Source organism: Octopus sinensis, linkage group LG8 (genome assembly GCF_006345805.1).
Source record: "Octopus sinensis linkage group LG8, ASM634580v1, whole genome shotgun sequence".
NCBI lineage: Eukaryota > Metazoa > Mollusca > Cephalopoda > Octopoda > Octopodidae > Octopus > Octopus sinensis.
In genome coordinates this window covers 32,231,047-32,247,715 of record NC_043004.1, presented here as the reverse complement: position 1 = coordinate 32,247,715, position 16,669 = coordinate 32,231,047, and the positions used below count along the sequence as shown (strand labels likewise).

Sequence of the window (16,669 nt, the reverse complement as noted above, 5' to 3'; positions counted from 1 at the left end):
CTGCTGTGGCTGTGTAGTCCTATCCTGGACAAACACTCCCTCTGGCAGATATATATATATACATACATGTGCATACATAATTAAATAGATATAAATGTATGCATATCTTTCTGTTTCCCACATACATACTCTCACACTTAACAACCGGTGTTGGTTTGATTACATCCCCATAACCTAGCAGTTTGGCAAAAGAGACCGATACCCGATATACCTGACTTAAAATACGTACTGGGTCGATTATTTGGACTAAACCCTTCAAGGCATTGCTCCAGCATGGCTGCAGTCCAACAACTGACATAAATAAAAGCATAAAATAGAGCACAAGCCATTGTTTGTTTAACTGAAATATCTACTGATTGAATTTAGCGCGGAGGGGGGCACTGAGAGGAAAAAAAGCAATAATTCGGATCTTTTCGGTTTGAACGGCAGTTTTATCCAGCAGTGTCATATGAAATTGTCACCCATAATTATGACCCTAGTATCGATCTATTGCATTTCAATCTGTTTTAGGGTTAGGGGTGGGGGGAAAGGTATCTTTTTTCTTCACAAATGTAAATAAACCCAATCTGTTTCTTAAACGAGGGACATATTCATACGGCACAGAATGTTTTCACCTCAATAGACGGTCATTGATTGGTTGAAATTGCAGAAACTGAAGAAAAAAAACAACAATAAATATCTTACAAACTATAGAATTTTGTCAATAAAGCCAAGAGAAAAAGATGTTTTATAAACACATTCTACCAGTATACAAAGTTTAAAAGTGTTTAGTTACGTGGAAATTGTTTTAAAAAACTGCCGGTCAAACCGAAAAGATCCAATAATTCTAAAGGATAAGAGCAAATTAATAAACCAAGCGGGGAATAGCGAATATCGGTTTTGCTATTGCTGAATTTTAGCAATTTTGTGCTACCGTAGTGCTAAAATCGTCTCCCATCGTTATCTGTCAGCAATATATTTATATCCCGTTCTATTCAAGTCTGTTCCACCACCAATCACGAAAACATTCAGTAAATTTAACCAATCAAAATCTCAACATCTTAGCAAGGGTTGACATTCCTCTAATCAATTTATTATATAGTATCTACAAAGGTAAGATTCATACTTTTATTTTATTTTTCCCGAATAAAAACCGACAACAGGCCTGATTCCATTGTAAATTACTCTGCAAGAGTGGTTCGCTCTGGAAGTAATAATGTCTAAAACGAGAGAGAAAAGAGAATGACGACGTAGAAGAGACAGTATGGAATAAAAGATTTAGATTCCGTGTTGCCGTTTGTTTTCTTTGTTTTCATTGGTGGGGTCGGTCAGTTGAGTTTGATTGGGTGCAGGTTTTTCTGACCAATTTATTGGTCCAAAGTTTACCATTTGCTCACTTGCCAATGCTTGGCATGCTGCTCTTATTATGTTGTTACTGCTAATTACACTTTCATCTCATTAATCTTTCTCTTTCTCTTATCTTTATCCATTCGATTCATTAGTTTGTCGCCATCAACTTTATATTTCCCTGTCTCTCTTCTCTTTTCCTTCGTTGGCCAACATCTTTCTGTTGCTAATTCTTTTTGTGTTGTTGCGAATTCTTTTCTCTTGTCTCTCTCTCTCTCTCTCTGTTTATTTTTATTAATCAATTTTTAATAAACGTCTTTTAAAACTTATGTATTTTGTTATGTACTCTATTATTTTCCATTATGTTGGTGATTAATTTTTATCGTCGTTTATATCTCTTACGTGTTTTTATCTTTATAATTCATGTAACTGAATTTTTTTTGTGTCGTGTAATAATGTGTTCTTGCTTAACCAGGATCGATCCTGTCTGTAGTCAAACACATTCCAGCCACGACCATCCTGTTTTTTTGGGGTTTTTTTAGTGTATGTTAAGACTACGTTATCTAATGTGTCCTATCCTTTTCTAAGATCGTTACGTATAATTTCAGGTGGATTTGACAATTATTTATAGCAGATCGAATGTACACGTAGAAGCTATCACTAGCTGATGTGTTTGTGTTACTCTTATCTCGGGTTTTTCTGTATATATTTTCACACTTTCAGTTCGTTAAGTTTTTGTGAAATTGTGTCGTTTGGTTGTTTTGTGCGTTGCTAATTATTTTATATACATCTCGTGTATATATATATATACATCTCGTGTGTGTGTGTGTGTAAGGTTCATTTCGTTTATTCGTCAAAATTTTATGTGACGTGTAGTGTTTACTGTGTTTCCAATTATCTCACATTTCTGTGGGACCATCTCTATATACTTTTTTTCCATTTGGCATTAAGGTATTTTATTTAGTCGCAATTCTTATAGGCAAGTTTTCTGAGGAGTAGTTTGGTGCTTGCTGCCTTAATTATTTTCTCTCGTGTCTCCTTTGTGTATTTTCACGAACTCATTTAATCAAGTGCTTTGTATGTTGTGTTGATGTTTAGCCCCTAGATTGAAGGCATATCGTGACTACCCCGTTTTTTAAAAAATTGGCTATGCCAATTTCTAACAGGTCGGCCTATGGTTGTTGTTGTTGTGTGATGCTTTTTTCTAGTTTTTATTTTTTTTTTTCGAAGCATCCTTAGATAACAAGGGCTTGAAAAAAAACAACAACAACAAGGGAACCATAGTCTACATTTAACTCCTCTAGTTTTACTTGTACACTCGCTCAAAGTATGATCACTTCGGGACGAAGCCTTTTCATTATCAATAAACCAGCCTATAACATGAAGCAAGTAAACAATTTCTCGTTAACTGTTCTAAGCAGGTTGAACACCGTGGATGATAGATCCATGTTTTTAACTGCAGGTGTATTCATAATGGTATCTCAATCTCTCCTGGAGGCTCTTAGGCCATGCAGCATCTGAACTCAGAAGACAAAAAGCCAGAATAAGTATTGGAAGGCAATCTTAAGATTCTGTCTATTGTTGTAGGGACTTTAGTTTATTGACCCCTGTGGGATGTAAAGCAAAGTTGAATTCAGCAGGATTTGAACTCAGAATACAGTAAGCTGGAATAAATATTGCTAAATATTTCATCTGACACTTTAATGCTACTAACAATTCGCAGTCACCCAAAAAGTTTGCAGCCCTCTAATTTTGCTAACAATGGCTGGTGGACAACGTTATTCATGAATTTCTACATTGTGGGGTTGATCTCACTGTATGGCATCTTGAGCAAATGTCTTTTATCATGGCATCGGATCAACCCAAACCTTGTGAGTGAAATTGGGTCAATGGAAACTGTTGGAAGCTTGTCAGATGGATTGTAGCTGTAATTCAAAGGCCCAGCCTTGTCACACTCTCATGCTAATTCTGCTTGAGATTTTTGTTAAGGCTATACATATGCCTGTGGAATACTCAACCACTTTACATGATAATTCAGTGGGTCCAGTTTATCGAACAAAACTGCCCATGAGGACAGTAACACTAAACAAGAACTAACTCGGTTTGTGATGACCCATTCAACTCATGCCAATATGGAAAGCAGATATTAAATGATATGCTGATATATGTGTGTGTGTATAACGTTCATTTCGTTTAGTCGTCAAAATTTTATGTGACGTGTAGTGTTTACTGTGTTTCCAATTATCTCACATTTCTGTGGGACCATCTCTATATACTTTTTGTCCATTTGGCATTAAGGTATTTTATTTAGTCGCAATTCTTATAGACAAGTTTTCTGAGGAGTAGTTTGGTGCTTTCTGCCTTAATTATTTTCTCTCGTGTCTCCTTTGCGTATTTTCATGCACTTATTTAATCAGTGCTTTGTATGTTGTGTGATGTTTAGCCCCTAGATTGAAGGCATATCGTGACTACCCCGTTTTTTAAAAAATTGGCTATGCCAATTTCTAACAGGTCGGCCTATGGTTGTTGTTGTTGTGTGATGCTTTTTTCTAGTTTTTATTTTTTTTTTTCGAAGCATCCTTAGATAACAAGGGCTTGAAAAAAAACAACAACAACAAGGGAACCATAGTCTACATTTAACTCCTCTAGTTTTACTTGTACACTCGCTCAAAGTATGATCACTTCGGGACGAAGCCTTTTCATTATCAATAAACCAGCCTATAACATGAAGCAAGTAAACAATTTCTCGTTAACTGTTCTAAGCAGGTTGAACACCGTGGATGATAGATCCATGTTTTTAACTGCAGGTGTATTCATAATGGTATCTCAATCTCTCCTGGAGGCTCTTAGGCCATGCAGCATCTGAACTCAGAAGACAAAAAGCCAGAATAAGTATTGGAAGGCAATCTTAAGATTCTGTCTATTGTTGTAGGGACTTTAGTTTATTGACCCCTGTGGGATGTAAAGCAAAGTTGAATTCAGCAGGATTTGAACTCAGAATACAGTAAGCTGGAATAAATATTGCTAAATATTTCATCTGACACTTTAATGCTACTAACAATTCGCAGTCACCCAAAAAGTTTGCAGCCCTCTAATTTTGCTAACAATGGCTGGTGGACAACGTTATTCATGAATTTCTACATTGTGGGGTTGATCTCACTGTATGGCATCTTGAGCAAATGTCTTTTATCATGGCATCGGATCAACCCAAACCTTGTGAGTGAAATTGGGTCAATGGAAACTGTTTGGAAGCTTGTCAGATGGATTGTAGCTGTAATTCAAAGGCCCAGCCTTGTCACACTCTCATGCTAATTCTGCTTGAGATTTTTGTTAAGGCTATACATATGCCTGTGGAATACTCAACCACTTTACATGATAATTCAGTGGGTCCAGTTTATCGAACAAAACTGCCCATGAGGACAGTAACACTAAACAAGAACTAACTCGGTTTGTGATGACCCATTCAACTCATGCCAATATGGAAAGCAGATATTAAATGATATGCTGATATATGTGTGTGTGTATAACGTTCATTTCGTTTAGTCGTCAAAATTTTATGTGACGTGTAGTGTTTACTGTGTTTCCAATTATCTCACATTTCTGTGGGACCATCTCTATATACTTTTTGTCCATTTGGCATTAAGGTATTTTATTTAGTCGCAATTCTTATAGACAAGTTTTCTGAGGAGTAGTTTGGTGCTTTCTGCCTTAATTATTTTCTCTCGTGTCTCCTTTGCGTATTTTCATGCACTTATTTAATCAAGTGCTTTGTATGTTGTGTTGATGTTTAGCCCCTAGATTGAAGGCATATCGTGACTACCCCGTTTTTTAAAAAAATTGGCTATGCCAATTTCTAACAGGTCGGCCTATGGTTGTTGTTGTTGTTGTTGTGTGATGCTTTTTCTAGTTTTTATTTTTTTTCGAAGCATCCTTAGACAACAAGGGCTTGAAAAAAAAAAAAAACAACAACCAGGGAGCCATAGCATACAATTAACTCCTCTAGTTTTACTTGTACACTCGCTCAAAGTATGATCACTTCGGGACGAAGCCTTTTCATTATCAATAACCAGCCTATAACATTAAGCAAGTAAACAATTGCTCGTTAACTGTTCTAAGCAGGTTGAACACCGTGGATGATAGATCCATGTTTTTAACTGCAGGTGTATTCATAATGGTATCTCAATCTCTCCTGGAGGCTCTTAGGCCATGCAGCATCTGAACTCAGAAGACAAAAAGCCAGAATAAGTATTGGAAGGCAATCTTAAGATTCTGTCTATTGTTGTAGGGACTTTAGTTTATTGACCCCTGTGAGATGTAAAGCAAAGTTGAATTCAGCAGGATTTGAACTCAGAATACAGTTAGCTGGAATAAATATTTCATCTGACACTTTAATGCTACTAACAATTCGCAGTCACCCAAAAAGTTTGCAGCCCTCTAATTTTGCTAACAATGGCTGGTGGACAACGTTATTCATGAATTTTTACAAGGTGGGGTTGATCTCCCTGTATGGCATCTTGAGCAAATGTCTTTTATCATGGCATCGGATCAACCCAAACCTTGTGAGTGAAATTGGGTCAATGGAAACTGTTTGGAAGCTTGTCAGATGGATTGTAGCTGTAATTCAAAGGCCCAGCCTTGTCACACTCTCATGCTAATTCTGCTTGAGATTTTTGTTAAGGCTATACATATGCCTGTGGAATACTCAACCACTTTACATGATAATTCAGTGGGTCCAGTTTATCGAATGAAACTGCCCATGAGGACAGTAACACTAAACAAGAACTAACTCGGTTTGTGATGACCCATTCAACTCATGCCAATATAGAAAGCAGATATTAAATGATATGCTGATATATGTGTGTGTGTGTGTGTGTGTATACAAATAATCATGTCATCTCTTATTGTAGATGACAGGTGAATGTTCTGCCATTTCTTGCTGAACATCCTGCACAGATGATTTGTTTATAGTGATCAAATGTTTGTGCTGTACCATAGCTCATCCCCTCCATCAAACTGGCCCTGCCTATAATCCAACCCATACCAGCATGGAAAACGATATGCCACAAGTCAAATGTTGAAGTGACAGCAGAGCAATGAGATGAAGTGTTTTGCACCAGAACACAATGCACTGTGCAGTCTGGGAATTTGGTAATCAAAACCACAACAAGCAATCTGAGTGTGACACCCTAACCACAAGGCCATGCAGCCTCACATTGTGTTCCATCCACACCCTGTCTCACTCTATCATTGCTATCTGCTAGCCCCCAACCTATGTGTCCCACACACACATAACAGGAAAACTTTTCACACACCCTACCCCAACAAACCCATCTACATAACTTCCTCGCCTTTCCTCCATACACTAGCCTAGCTCTCACTCCCCAACTCTGCCCTCATGGCCCTGTTTCTCTGTATCATTGCTATCAAGTAGTTTCCCCGACTATATATACCCAGGTTTTCGCCACTCACCCCCTGCTCCACGCTCTTTAATCCTGCTTCCTTTGCCATATCCTGCCACTTATGGCATTCGGATCTCAAGGTTATGCCCTGGCACTTATCACCATCTATATCCTTTACTTCCTTTACTCAACCATCCCATTTATATAACTTTCAAGTGGTGAGGAGGCATTGGAGGAGGTGATCTTGTGTTGTATGATGAAAAGGTTATAGTAAGACAGATACAAGTGGCTTGCTGTAGAGGAAGTACAAAGTTACCCGACTAGAGAGAGAGATCGATCAGGAATGAAGACAGAAACAGGTGCGCTACAGCAAAGGAAATACATAGTTACCCAACCTGAGGGAAGTGCAGGAGAAGAAGAGAGAGAGTGGGATTTAGCAGGATAGAAATGATGGCAAAATGCTGGGCACACTCACAAGAGACAAATCAGAATATAAATGGGGTGGTTGAGTAAAGGAAGAGAGAGATATAGATGGTGGCAAGTGCCAGGGCATAACCCTTGAGGTTCGAATGCCATAATATAAGTGGCAGGATTTTGCAAAGGAAGTGTGGTTAAAAAGTGCAAGTGTGGCAAAAGACAGAAAAACTGTATACCCTGGTCAAATGCCATAATATAAGTAGCAGGTTATTGCGAAGGAAGTATGATTAAAGAGTGCAAGTGTGGTGAAAGACCTGAGTATATGAAGAGTTGGAAGGGACTACCAGATAGCAATGATACAGAGCAACAGGGCCATGAAGACAGGACTGGGGCATGAGAGCTAGGCATAGTCTATGAAGGAGGAAATATGAGAAAGAGATGTGGAGATGTAGATTGGTTTCTTGGGGTAGGGTGAAGAAAAAGTTTTGTTACGTGTAGATGGAATGTAATCTCTTTTGCATGCTACATTTGATTCCTCTTATACCCAACTTTTCTCAAAATACATTTGCACTTTGCCATACATGTGCACTGATGTTGCACATCCAATGGAGCATACTACCTTCATTTTTCTCCAGTCCACACGTCTTCTGCATTCAGAGCCCATGTCTCACTACCATGGCATATAGCCGATCGCACAGAAGCATCATATGGTCTACCTTTCACTCCTTTCATTGCCAGCAGAGGTAATAGCTCTCTGACCTTCCTCCATCCAATTCTTATTCTAGAAACAATACTTTCAGAGCATTCTCCACCATTGCTAATTTGGTCACCTTGGTAACAGAAACTATCTACAACCTCAAGGGAGCCTCCTGGGAATTTGAGAAAATCTAATTCCCATGTGCTCTTAGTGCTTATTGTTCCTGCACATCTGCCATATAAAAAAAAAAGAAGTACTTTATTTATTAATCTACCTGGGATTCCACTGCACCTCTTACGTGTTCTTAGTTTACACTGGGTGCAGCATTCTTTGCTTGTGAGGAACCTAGCAGAACTTCCTCTCCACCTTCTTAGAAGCAGCATCATCTACACGTCTCCCTTCAAGCATCTCAACAATCTCACCAGACCTACCTTTCAATGTGCCAACTCTGAGGGTGTGGAAGGTGTGGACCAGCAAGACCCTGGGAGGGTGACAGCAGCATTATGCATCGGAAAAGAAAGCTCGCATTTCGCAGATCTTATAAACATACAATTGCCTTCAACCTGCATACTCTACACCATTATTTGATTTGCTACATAATTACATTCAGCAGGAGATAGACTCTTGGTAGAGATGGAGAGGGGAAGCATTCCGTTTCGTAAACCGTTAGCGGTTCTCGGGGGAAAACTTCCAGTAGAGGTCAGAGGATAAAGACTTCCAGTATAGGTGGTGGGGGTGGGATGGGAGGGCAAACGGCAGAGCACTGAGGCTGCCCTGTTCTGATCATATCAATGAGTAAGGCTAATATTTATAATGAATTTGCCATTTTCGATGGGTTATGCAGCACACACCTAGCACTCATGGAATATACTCCCCTGGAGTATTTGTCTATGGAAATATAGAAGTATCTTTTTATATACCACATCAATTTTACATTGTTGTAGGATTGGGTTTAATTGTTTCATGGTATGCAAGTTGTGTTATTTAGTTGAGTGGTGCTTCTATAGAGTCAGTCTGTGGTGTGTGATCGGTGTTATATAGTTCAGGTGTAGCAGATGGTGATTGTGTGGAGTCTGAATATGTCAATTGCATAATGCGTAGCAGCTGTGTAAAATGTGTGAGTTGTTGGTGTTATAGTGTCAGATATTGGTCATGTAGGAGTATGTGCTGTGATATTTTATTGTATTGTGATTGTTTGGTGCATGCTTTGCTTACAGAGAGTGTACTGTTTGAGCTAGGATGTTAATAGAAAGTGTCTTGCCTAAGAAGAGGGTTGTGGCTAGTAGGGCTATTTTTTTTCAGTTACTTTCATGGAAAGCACACAAATGTTGCAAATTTTCCATCAGAACTCAGTTTGTCAAATTGAGCATGCTACCAGGATATTTTACAGACATGCACCCAAAGTCCTAATAAGTAGGAAAGTAGACAAGTCACAAACGCCTTCAGGTAGATGGCCCTGCTCGATCTGTAAAAAAGGTGTAGGTAGAAACTCTATAAGGTGCACCAAGTGCAAGCTATGGACACATAAGAGGTGTAGCAATGTCAAAGGAAGGCTAACTAGGAAAATAGTTTTTGTCTGTGGCAGATGCTCAGGAGCAATAAACACTGAAAATGTGCAGATACCAACTTCTACCACGTTCCAAGGAGAAAAACTAGAAGTAGTTGATAGCTTCCGCTACCTAGGTGACCAAGTCAGTAGCGGGGGTGGGTGTGCTGAAAGTGTAACTGCTAGAGTAAGAATAGCCTGGGCAAAGTTTAGAGAGCTCTTACCCCTGCTGGTGACAAAAGGCCTCTCGCTCAGAGTAAAAGGCAGACTGTATGATGCATGTGTACGTACAGCCATGCTACATGGTAGTGAAACACGGGCTGTGACTGCTGAGGATATGCGTAAGCTCGCAAGAAATGAAGCCAGTATGCTCCGATGGATGTGTAATGTTAGTGTTCATAATCGACAGAGTGTAAGTACCTTGAGAGAAAAGTTGGACTTAAGAAGCATCAGTTGTGGTGTGCAAGAGAGACGTCTGCGCTGGTATGGGCATGTGACGAGAATGGGTGAAGATAGTTGTGTGCAAAAGTTCCACACCCTAGCAGTTGAGGGAACCTGTGGAAGAGGTAGACCCAGGAAAACCTGGGACGAGGTGGTGAAGCACGACCTTCGAACTTTAGGTCTCACCAAGGAAATGACTAGAGACCGAGACCTATGGAAGTATGCTGTGCGTGAGAAGACCAGTGAGAACAGTCAAAATCAAAATCAAACCAAATCAAATCAGATATCAGAAAGCAGAACCAAAATTGAGGCCGATCAACATCAGTGGAAATTGCAGCTGTGTTTAAGCGAACCATCCGATCGTTGTCGGCGCCGCCCCATCTGGCCTCTGTGCCGGTGGCACGTAAAAGCACCATCCGTTCGTGTCCGTTGCCAGCCTCGCCTGGCCCCCATGCCGGTGGCACGTAAAAGCACCATCCGTTCGTGGCCGTTTGCCAGCTCTGTCTGGCACCTGTGCAGGTGGCACGTAAAAAGCACCCACTACACTCACAGAGTGGTTGGCGTTAGGAAGGGCATCCAGCCGTAGAAACACTGCCAGATCTGACTGGGCCTGATGAAGCCTTCCGGCTTCACAGACCCCAGTTGAACCATCCAACCCATGCTAGCATGGAAAACGGACGCTAAATGATGATGATGATGATGATGCAAGTTCAGTGTACAAAACACAGCTGCTTCTCCTCCCTCTCTCTCGCTCTCCATTGTTTTCTTGGATGGTCTTGATAATTTTAATTACATAATTAGCAAGTACATTGTTAGATGTTCGCTGCACTTTATTTTAATATTTTTATGAACTTTTATTTCATTTTATTAGCTCCTTTATTGTCATCTCATTGCAATATTTATTATCAGTTCTTTTATTACTTTCTCATCATATTTCATCATTTTTTTAGTTATTGTTTCATTGTTGCCTTTTTATTTGCTAAATAATTTTGAGAGCATTAATGCTTCTCCCTCCTTTCTTCTAACCCTTAGAATTGTGGTGGTTTCAACTAGAGAGAAAAAATATTTGATGGTTTCTCCAAATCCTTTCAGACAATGTTTTGGTCTAAGGATTGCAATATTTACCAGTTTGCAGGTATTATCATTCCAGTCCTTGATATTTGAGAGTTTATCCTGACTTCTTTGTCAGTGTGGACAGATGTCTCCAAGATGACTGTGACCAAAGCATTGTCATTCACCATGTTATTTACATATTTACAACACCACTTATCCATTTTCATATTGAAATGTCTGCTTGTTGTCTAGTGAATATAGCTGCTGACTAAAGTGTGTCTGTGAATATACATAGTGTTGGCAAGGGCTGAGCAGCTAGACATGATGTGGTCAACTGTCTTAACTGTCTTGTTGTACAAGTGGCATTATCTACACTTGATGTCAGCATTTTTTTTTTTTGCTGGTTTTTGTAGTTTGTGGCTAGCCATTAATCTCATGCTTCTAGTATCTGACCGTAATTTTCTGCTTTTAGCCCAAAGTTTTTGAGCCGTTGTTAGCTTTCACTCTGACTTACCTCTTCTCTGTTGAGTGTTGCATGGTATTGGCCATGGAATGATTTTTCTCCAATTTTGTATTTTGTTTATTCAGTTTTCAGTTGTTGTATCCTTATCTAAATCTTTTTCTTCAGTGTAGTTGGTTTCCTGTTTGTACTTTATTATCCCTTAGTATTTAGAGAAAAATGTGCTTCCGCAGAGCAGCACGAGGTCTTGCACTTTGGCTGAATCTTTAGAGTCTTGGATAAAACGCCTTCTGTACTTCTTCAGCTCTCTACATTTTGAGTTGAAATATCATTGAGGTCAATGGTATTGACTAACCCCTTTCCTCAAAATTTCTGGCCTTGTGCCTCAATTAGAAGTTATCGTTGTTATTGCTATTATTGACTTGACTTGAGACAGCATTCACTCGGGGTGGGTTGAGCTGGCTTCATTCATCTTCAATGCTGCTATTATTATTATTATTAAAGTGCAAGTTGGCAGAACTGTTACTGTGCTAGACAAAATACTCGGTGGCATTTCTTCTGTCTTTAATGTTCTGAGTTCAAATATTACTGAAATTAACTTTTCCTTTCATTCTTTCAAGGTTGATAACATAAGTACTAGTAACATACAGGTCAATGAATTTGACTTACTTTCTCTAAAATTGCTAGCTGTGTACCAACATGTGAAACTATTATTATTGTTGTTGTTATTAATATTATTTTATTATGAATGACACAGATTTTGTATATTTATTTATTATTTATTATTATTATTATTATTATTATTATTATTATTCAGGTAAATCATGTCAGGAAATGATCCTGTCTACCAACCTACGGGAGGTGCAACTTCAGGAATTTCAAATGAAGCCACTACAATGTTACAGACATTTTGGCCCCATAGTTTAGAAGGGATCAAAAAGATGACACAGGTGATGGGCATGTGTTTTTTGACATTGTTGTAGTTTTTCTTTTTCTTAAACTTATATTTGTGAAAATATATTTGTGTATCTGATACATTGTGATAAATACTGATTAATTAGTGAGTGTTGATAACTTTTATGGTCATTAATCCTCTGTCATGGTCAGATAATATCCTTGGTCTCAGTTGGTCATGCTTGGGAATCCAACCAGAAGGATGTTGCTTCTGATAGGACCCTATGGAGGAAGTGCTGAGGATTCTACCTCCATGACCCCTCTTAGAAATAGTAGGTGGGAAAAATAGATGGAATTGTCTGTCATTCTGAAACAGAATTTTGCTATGATAACTTGTGTGTGCATGTGTGAACTTGTGCATGCCCACGTGTGTATGTGTGTGTGTTTATTAAATGTAAAGTTGAACCCAGAATCACATGGCTGCCAAGTGAACTTCTTAACTGCATAGCCATTCTCTGCCTATGTTTACATACATAGAAATAGATTGTTGAAAGGAAGTGTTATTATATCAATTTAGTAGGAAGATAAGTTGAATCTTTAGAGCATTGGACAAAATGCTTTGTGTATGTGTTCTGATTAGTTTTGTTCTTAGACCAAAACCTTCCAAGATCAATTTAGGACTTTCATCTCTCTGGTGGGTATAAAAAAAAAGTACCAGTCTCTTATTTGAGTCAGTGGTATTGACAACCCACCTCCCTTAAAACTCTTGTCTTATACCTAAATGAGAAACCATTAAGGTAGCATGCTGGCTGAATAAGTACCAGTCAAGCACTGGGGTCAATGTAATTAAATATTTTTCCACCAAAACTACTGGCCTAGTGCCTCTAGTAGAAAGAATTTATATTTTAATGCTGGTAGATTAATAGAATCATAAGAGTGTTGGCGAAGATGCTTTGCAGTATTTGTTCCAACTCTTCACATTCTGAGTTCAGCACCACCTTTCATCCCTCTGTGTTCAATAAAATAAAATACTAGTCAAATACTGGGGTCAATGATATCAAGTAGACCCCCCTCCTTCAAAACTTTTGATCTCATGTGTGAATATCACACTTCTTTTCAGTGACATCCTATTACAGTTGGGTAAAATTTTGTGTACATGTGCATCATCATCAAGTTTTAACCTTTTCGATACCAATCTACCTGAGACTGCCTCTGGTTCTGTTTTGAAATGATATTGATTAAAACCATCCATCAAAATTGTCAAACTATAGTTTAATAACAACAGTTATTTTGACAAATTCTTCATTATTGTCAAAATCAACTGACACAAAAGTGTATTTCAATGGAAATATGATAACAAAGGGGTTATATGGTCTTCTGTACTGTGTCAGGATGTTATCTCTAGCCTCTGCACATCTACACTCAGTACTATGCGGCACCAAACCAAATATACAGATATATGTGTTATTGTTTGACCTTCCAGAAATAGCAATCAAGTTTCCCTCAAATCATATTCCATTGTCTTATCTCTGTGAAACCACAAGTATGCTTTAACTCTTTTGTTACCATATTTATTTTGAGATGCTCTATGTTTCTTTCAGTTATTTTAAATATAACAAAGAATTTAGTAAAATAACTTAGTTATCATTAAGCTAGTGTTAAGAACATAAATTGTGACTAAGGTTTGGTGGGAGATTTTAATTCAAAACTTATGAAAACAAAGCATTTGTACTACAGAGCCAGAGCCGGGTTGGTAACGAAAGGGTTAATGGTTATAAATTCATTTGACTATACCCACTGGAAGAGGCAAAGCATGGGTTTATGTTTATGGCTCACTAATTACTAAAAGCATCTTTGTTTTCAGCTGTAAATACAAAACAATGTGATCACCCACTTTTGCATCTTCTAAGGATGTAGTCAAATGAAATTGGGCCTGTTAAAACATATTCTTGGGTTCCAAGGGTTAAAGAAGTAAACCACATACTGATGCACACTCTAGTGAAAAAAGATAGGATGGGCACTGCTAGAATGTCTTTAATTATATAGGTCTATTTAATTACAGTTGGCCAAGAGCTTAACAGCAACAACAACATATTTGAGTGGAAGACTTAATGTGCTTAAGATTTGAGGCAAATTTTGCTGCTATTTCAGATACAGCAGTTGTAGTGGTGATGGTAGTGATGGTGTTCTTGTGTAGCCTAAGGCCTACTATGGGAACACAACAAGGTTGTTTTCAGTTATTGTCAGGTCAGACATGTGTGTTGAGTCTCTGGGATTTAGCTGTAGGTGAATAAGGCAACCTGCAAGTCAATCAACTTAAATCTTATATGAGAATGAGAGAGTTAAGGGAAAACTTTAAGGGATTAAACAATGCTAGAGTTTAGTTTGTTTGAATGCTAGAATATAAATTCATTTTTTATGGACTGAAGCATTTTCTTTTAACCCCTATCTTTCTTTCTAATGATTTTGTTTTTCTTTCCTAGAATGAATTCAAAAGTCAAGAACTTCCTCTGGCAAGGATAAAGAAAATAATGAAACTTGATGAAGATGTTAAAGTTAGTTCAACATAATCACAATCTTTTTTGTTGTCAGTCATAGTCACAGTTATTGTTTTCCAAGAAAAAATTATTATTATTTGGCTGTGAATGAAAAAATTTGTAGAGTATCAGACACATTTTCTGGTGGTATGAGTTCAAATCTGGATGAGTGATATTTGTATTTTATCATTCTGTGGTTGATAAGCTAAAGTATCAATGTTGTATGAACATTAGATAGCCAGTGGTATGTGTGCTTGCTTCATGTTTTTCTAGTCTTTACACATCTACAGCCAGTATTCATGATTTGCCACCATAAAATATTGCACTTCACTTGGACTGAGAATTCCTTTGTTGCAGAAGTAATAACTCCCTGGACATTTTGACTCAGTTCTTATTCTGTCTTCTATGCTTTCAGAACACCCTATTAGCAGAACCAACTGCTAATAATGTCATCTAGATGACAGAAGCTATCAGTTACTTTTAAGAAAACTCTTCATGCATTCAAATTATTTTTTGTTTTCTCCCTGCTAATTATTCTTGAGTATCTGCAGTATATAAAGTCTTCTGTGTCAGCTTTCCACTACAAATCTTGTGAACTAATGGTTTCCATTATGTACACTGCATCAAATTCCTATTTCCTTAATGTCAATAGTTGTACTTGGATCAGCATCCCAATAGTAAGTGAGAGAGAGAGAGAGCAACAATTTGTAGTATTGAGGGTCAAGACCTTAAATGCAAAAATAAATTGATTTTTACTTTCTTCCAAAATTTGTGGCCTTGTGGATAGAAATCATTATTGATATTATATTAATAAAGGTAATAGGTAGCAGATAAAATATTTCGTGGCATTCATTTACATCTCTTTATGTTCTGAGTTTAAATCCTGCTAAAGTCAGCTTTACCTGTTGTCTTTTTGGGGTTCAGTAAAATAAATTTGACTTAATAAACATCAATTACTGATTTTTATTAAGTCAACTTTGCCCATATAGCTAAATCTTAGGTCATGTACCTAATTTAAAAATCTTTATTAGCTAAAAATTGTGTCAATACTAAAGAAATGAAGGAACATATTTATCACTACATTTGTTTTTATTGTTTCTTTTTTGTTTTTTTCCATTTATGTTTCCATTGCTTATTTATGCTGCTGGCTTTATTCTCAGATGATCAGTGCTGAAGCACCCGTCCTCTTTGCTAAGGCTGCAGAAATATTCATCAGTGAACTTTCTTTGAGAGCATGGATACACACAGAAGATAACAAACGGAGGACATTACAAGTAAGTTACAAGCACACACACACACACATATTTACAATAGAGGATGTGCATTTGTGTGTGTGTATACACATATATGCATATGTACGTGTGTATATATGTATATGTGTATATATATATATATATATATATTATATATATATATATATATAATACAAATAAGAAAATAGAGGAACAGATTCTTTTCAATCATCAACTTACAGATAATACCAATTCATATAATTTATTAACTAATTAAATAGGAACATCAAATCCAACAGAATAAAACAATATACATCAATAAGTAAGATAATACCATAAAAATATTACATATAAAATGGATCTTACAGCTGTTTCAGCCTGTAGATAAAGGTATCTCATTGTGCTTATATTAGTCAAATAGATAGATATATATATATATATATAAACTCTTGATATATAAAACATCAAAACATTTATCCACAGTAATTTAGAGATTAAATGTTAGGTCCTTAAACTCCAACACATTATAACATTACAGTAAATCTATGTGAAAAAAAAACTTGCATGTATATACATAATCAGCTAAAACACTCCTTAAGGTATTTTTAAAATTAAAGACAGAAAAGCATGTTTCACAGATACTTCCTAATTTAATTACTTCCAACTG

At 37.3% G+C, this 16,669-nt stretch overlaps 1 protein-coding gene across 1 annotated transcript in view; it reads left to right on the top strand.

Moving 5' to 3' along the window:
- Positions 1–938: 938 nt before the first annotated feature.
- Positions 939–16,669, top strand: part of LOC115214940 (nuclear transcription factor Y subunit gamma) — a 31,815-nt gene continuing 16,084 nt past the window's right edge. The window contains exons 1-4 of the mRNA XM_029784023.2: positions 939–1,092; positions 12,157–12,289; positions 14,717–14,788; positions 15,931–16,044. Of these exons, the coding sequence (XP_029639883.1) occupies positions 12,164–12,289; positions 14,717–14,788; positions 15,931–16,044 (312 nt within the window). The 5' untranslated portion in view covers positions 939–1,092; positions 12,157–12,163. The remainder of the gene's footprint in view (positions 1,093–12,156; positions 12,290–14,716; positions 14,789–15,930; positions 16,045–16,669) is intronic.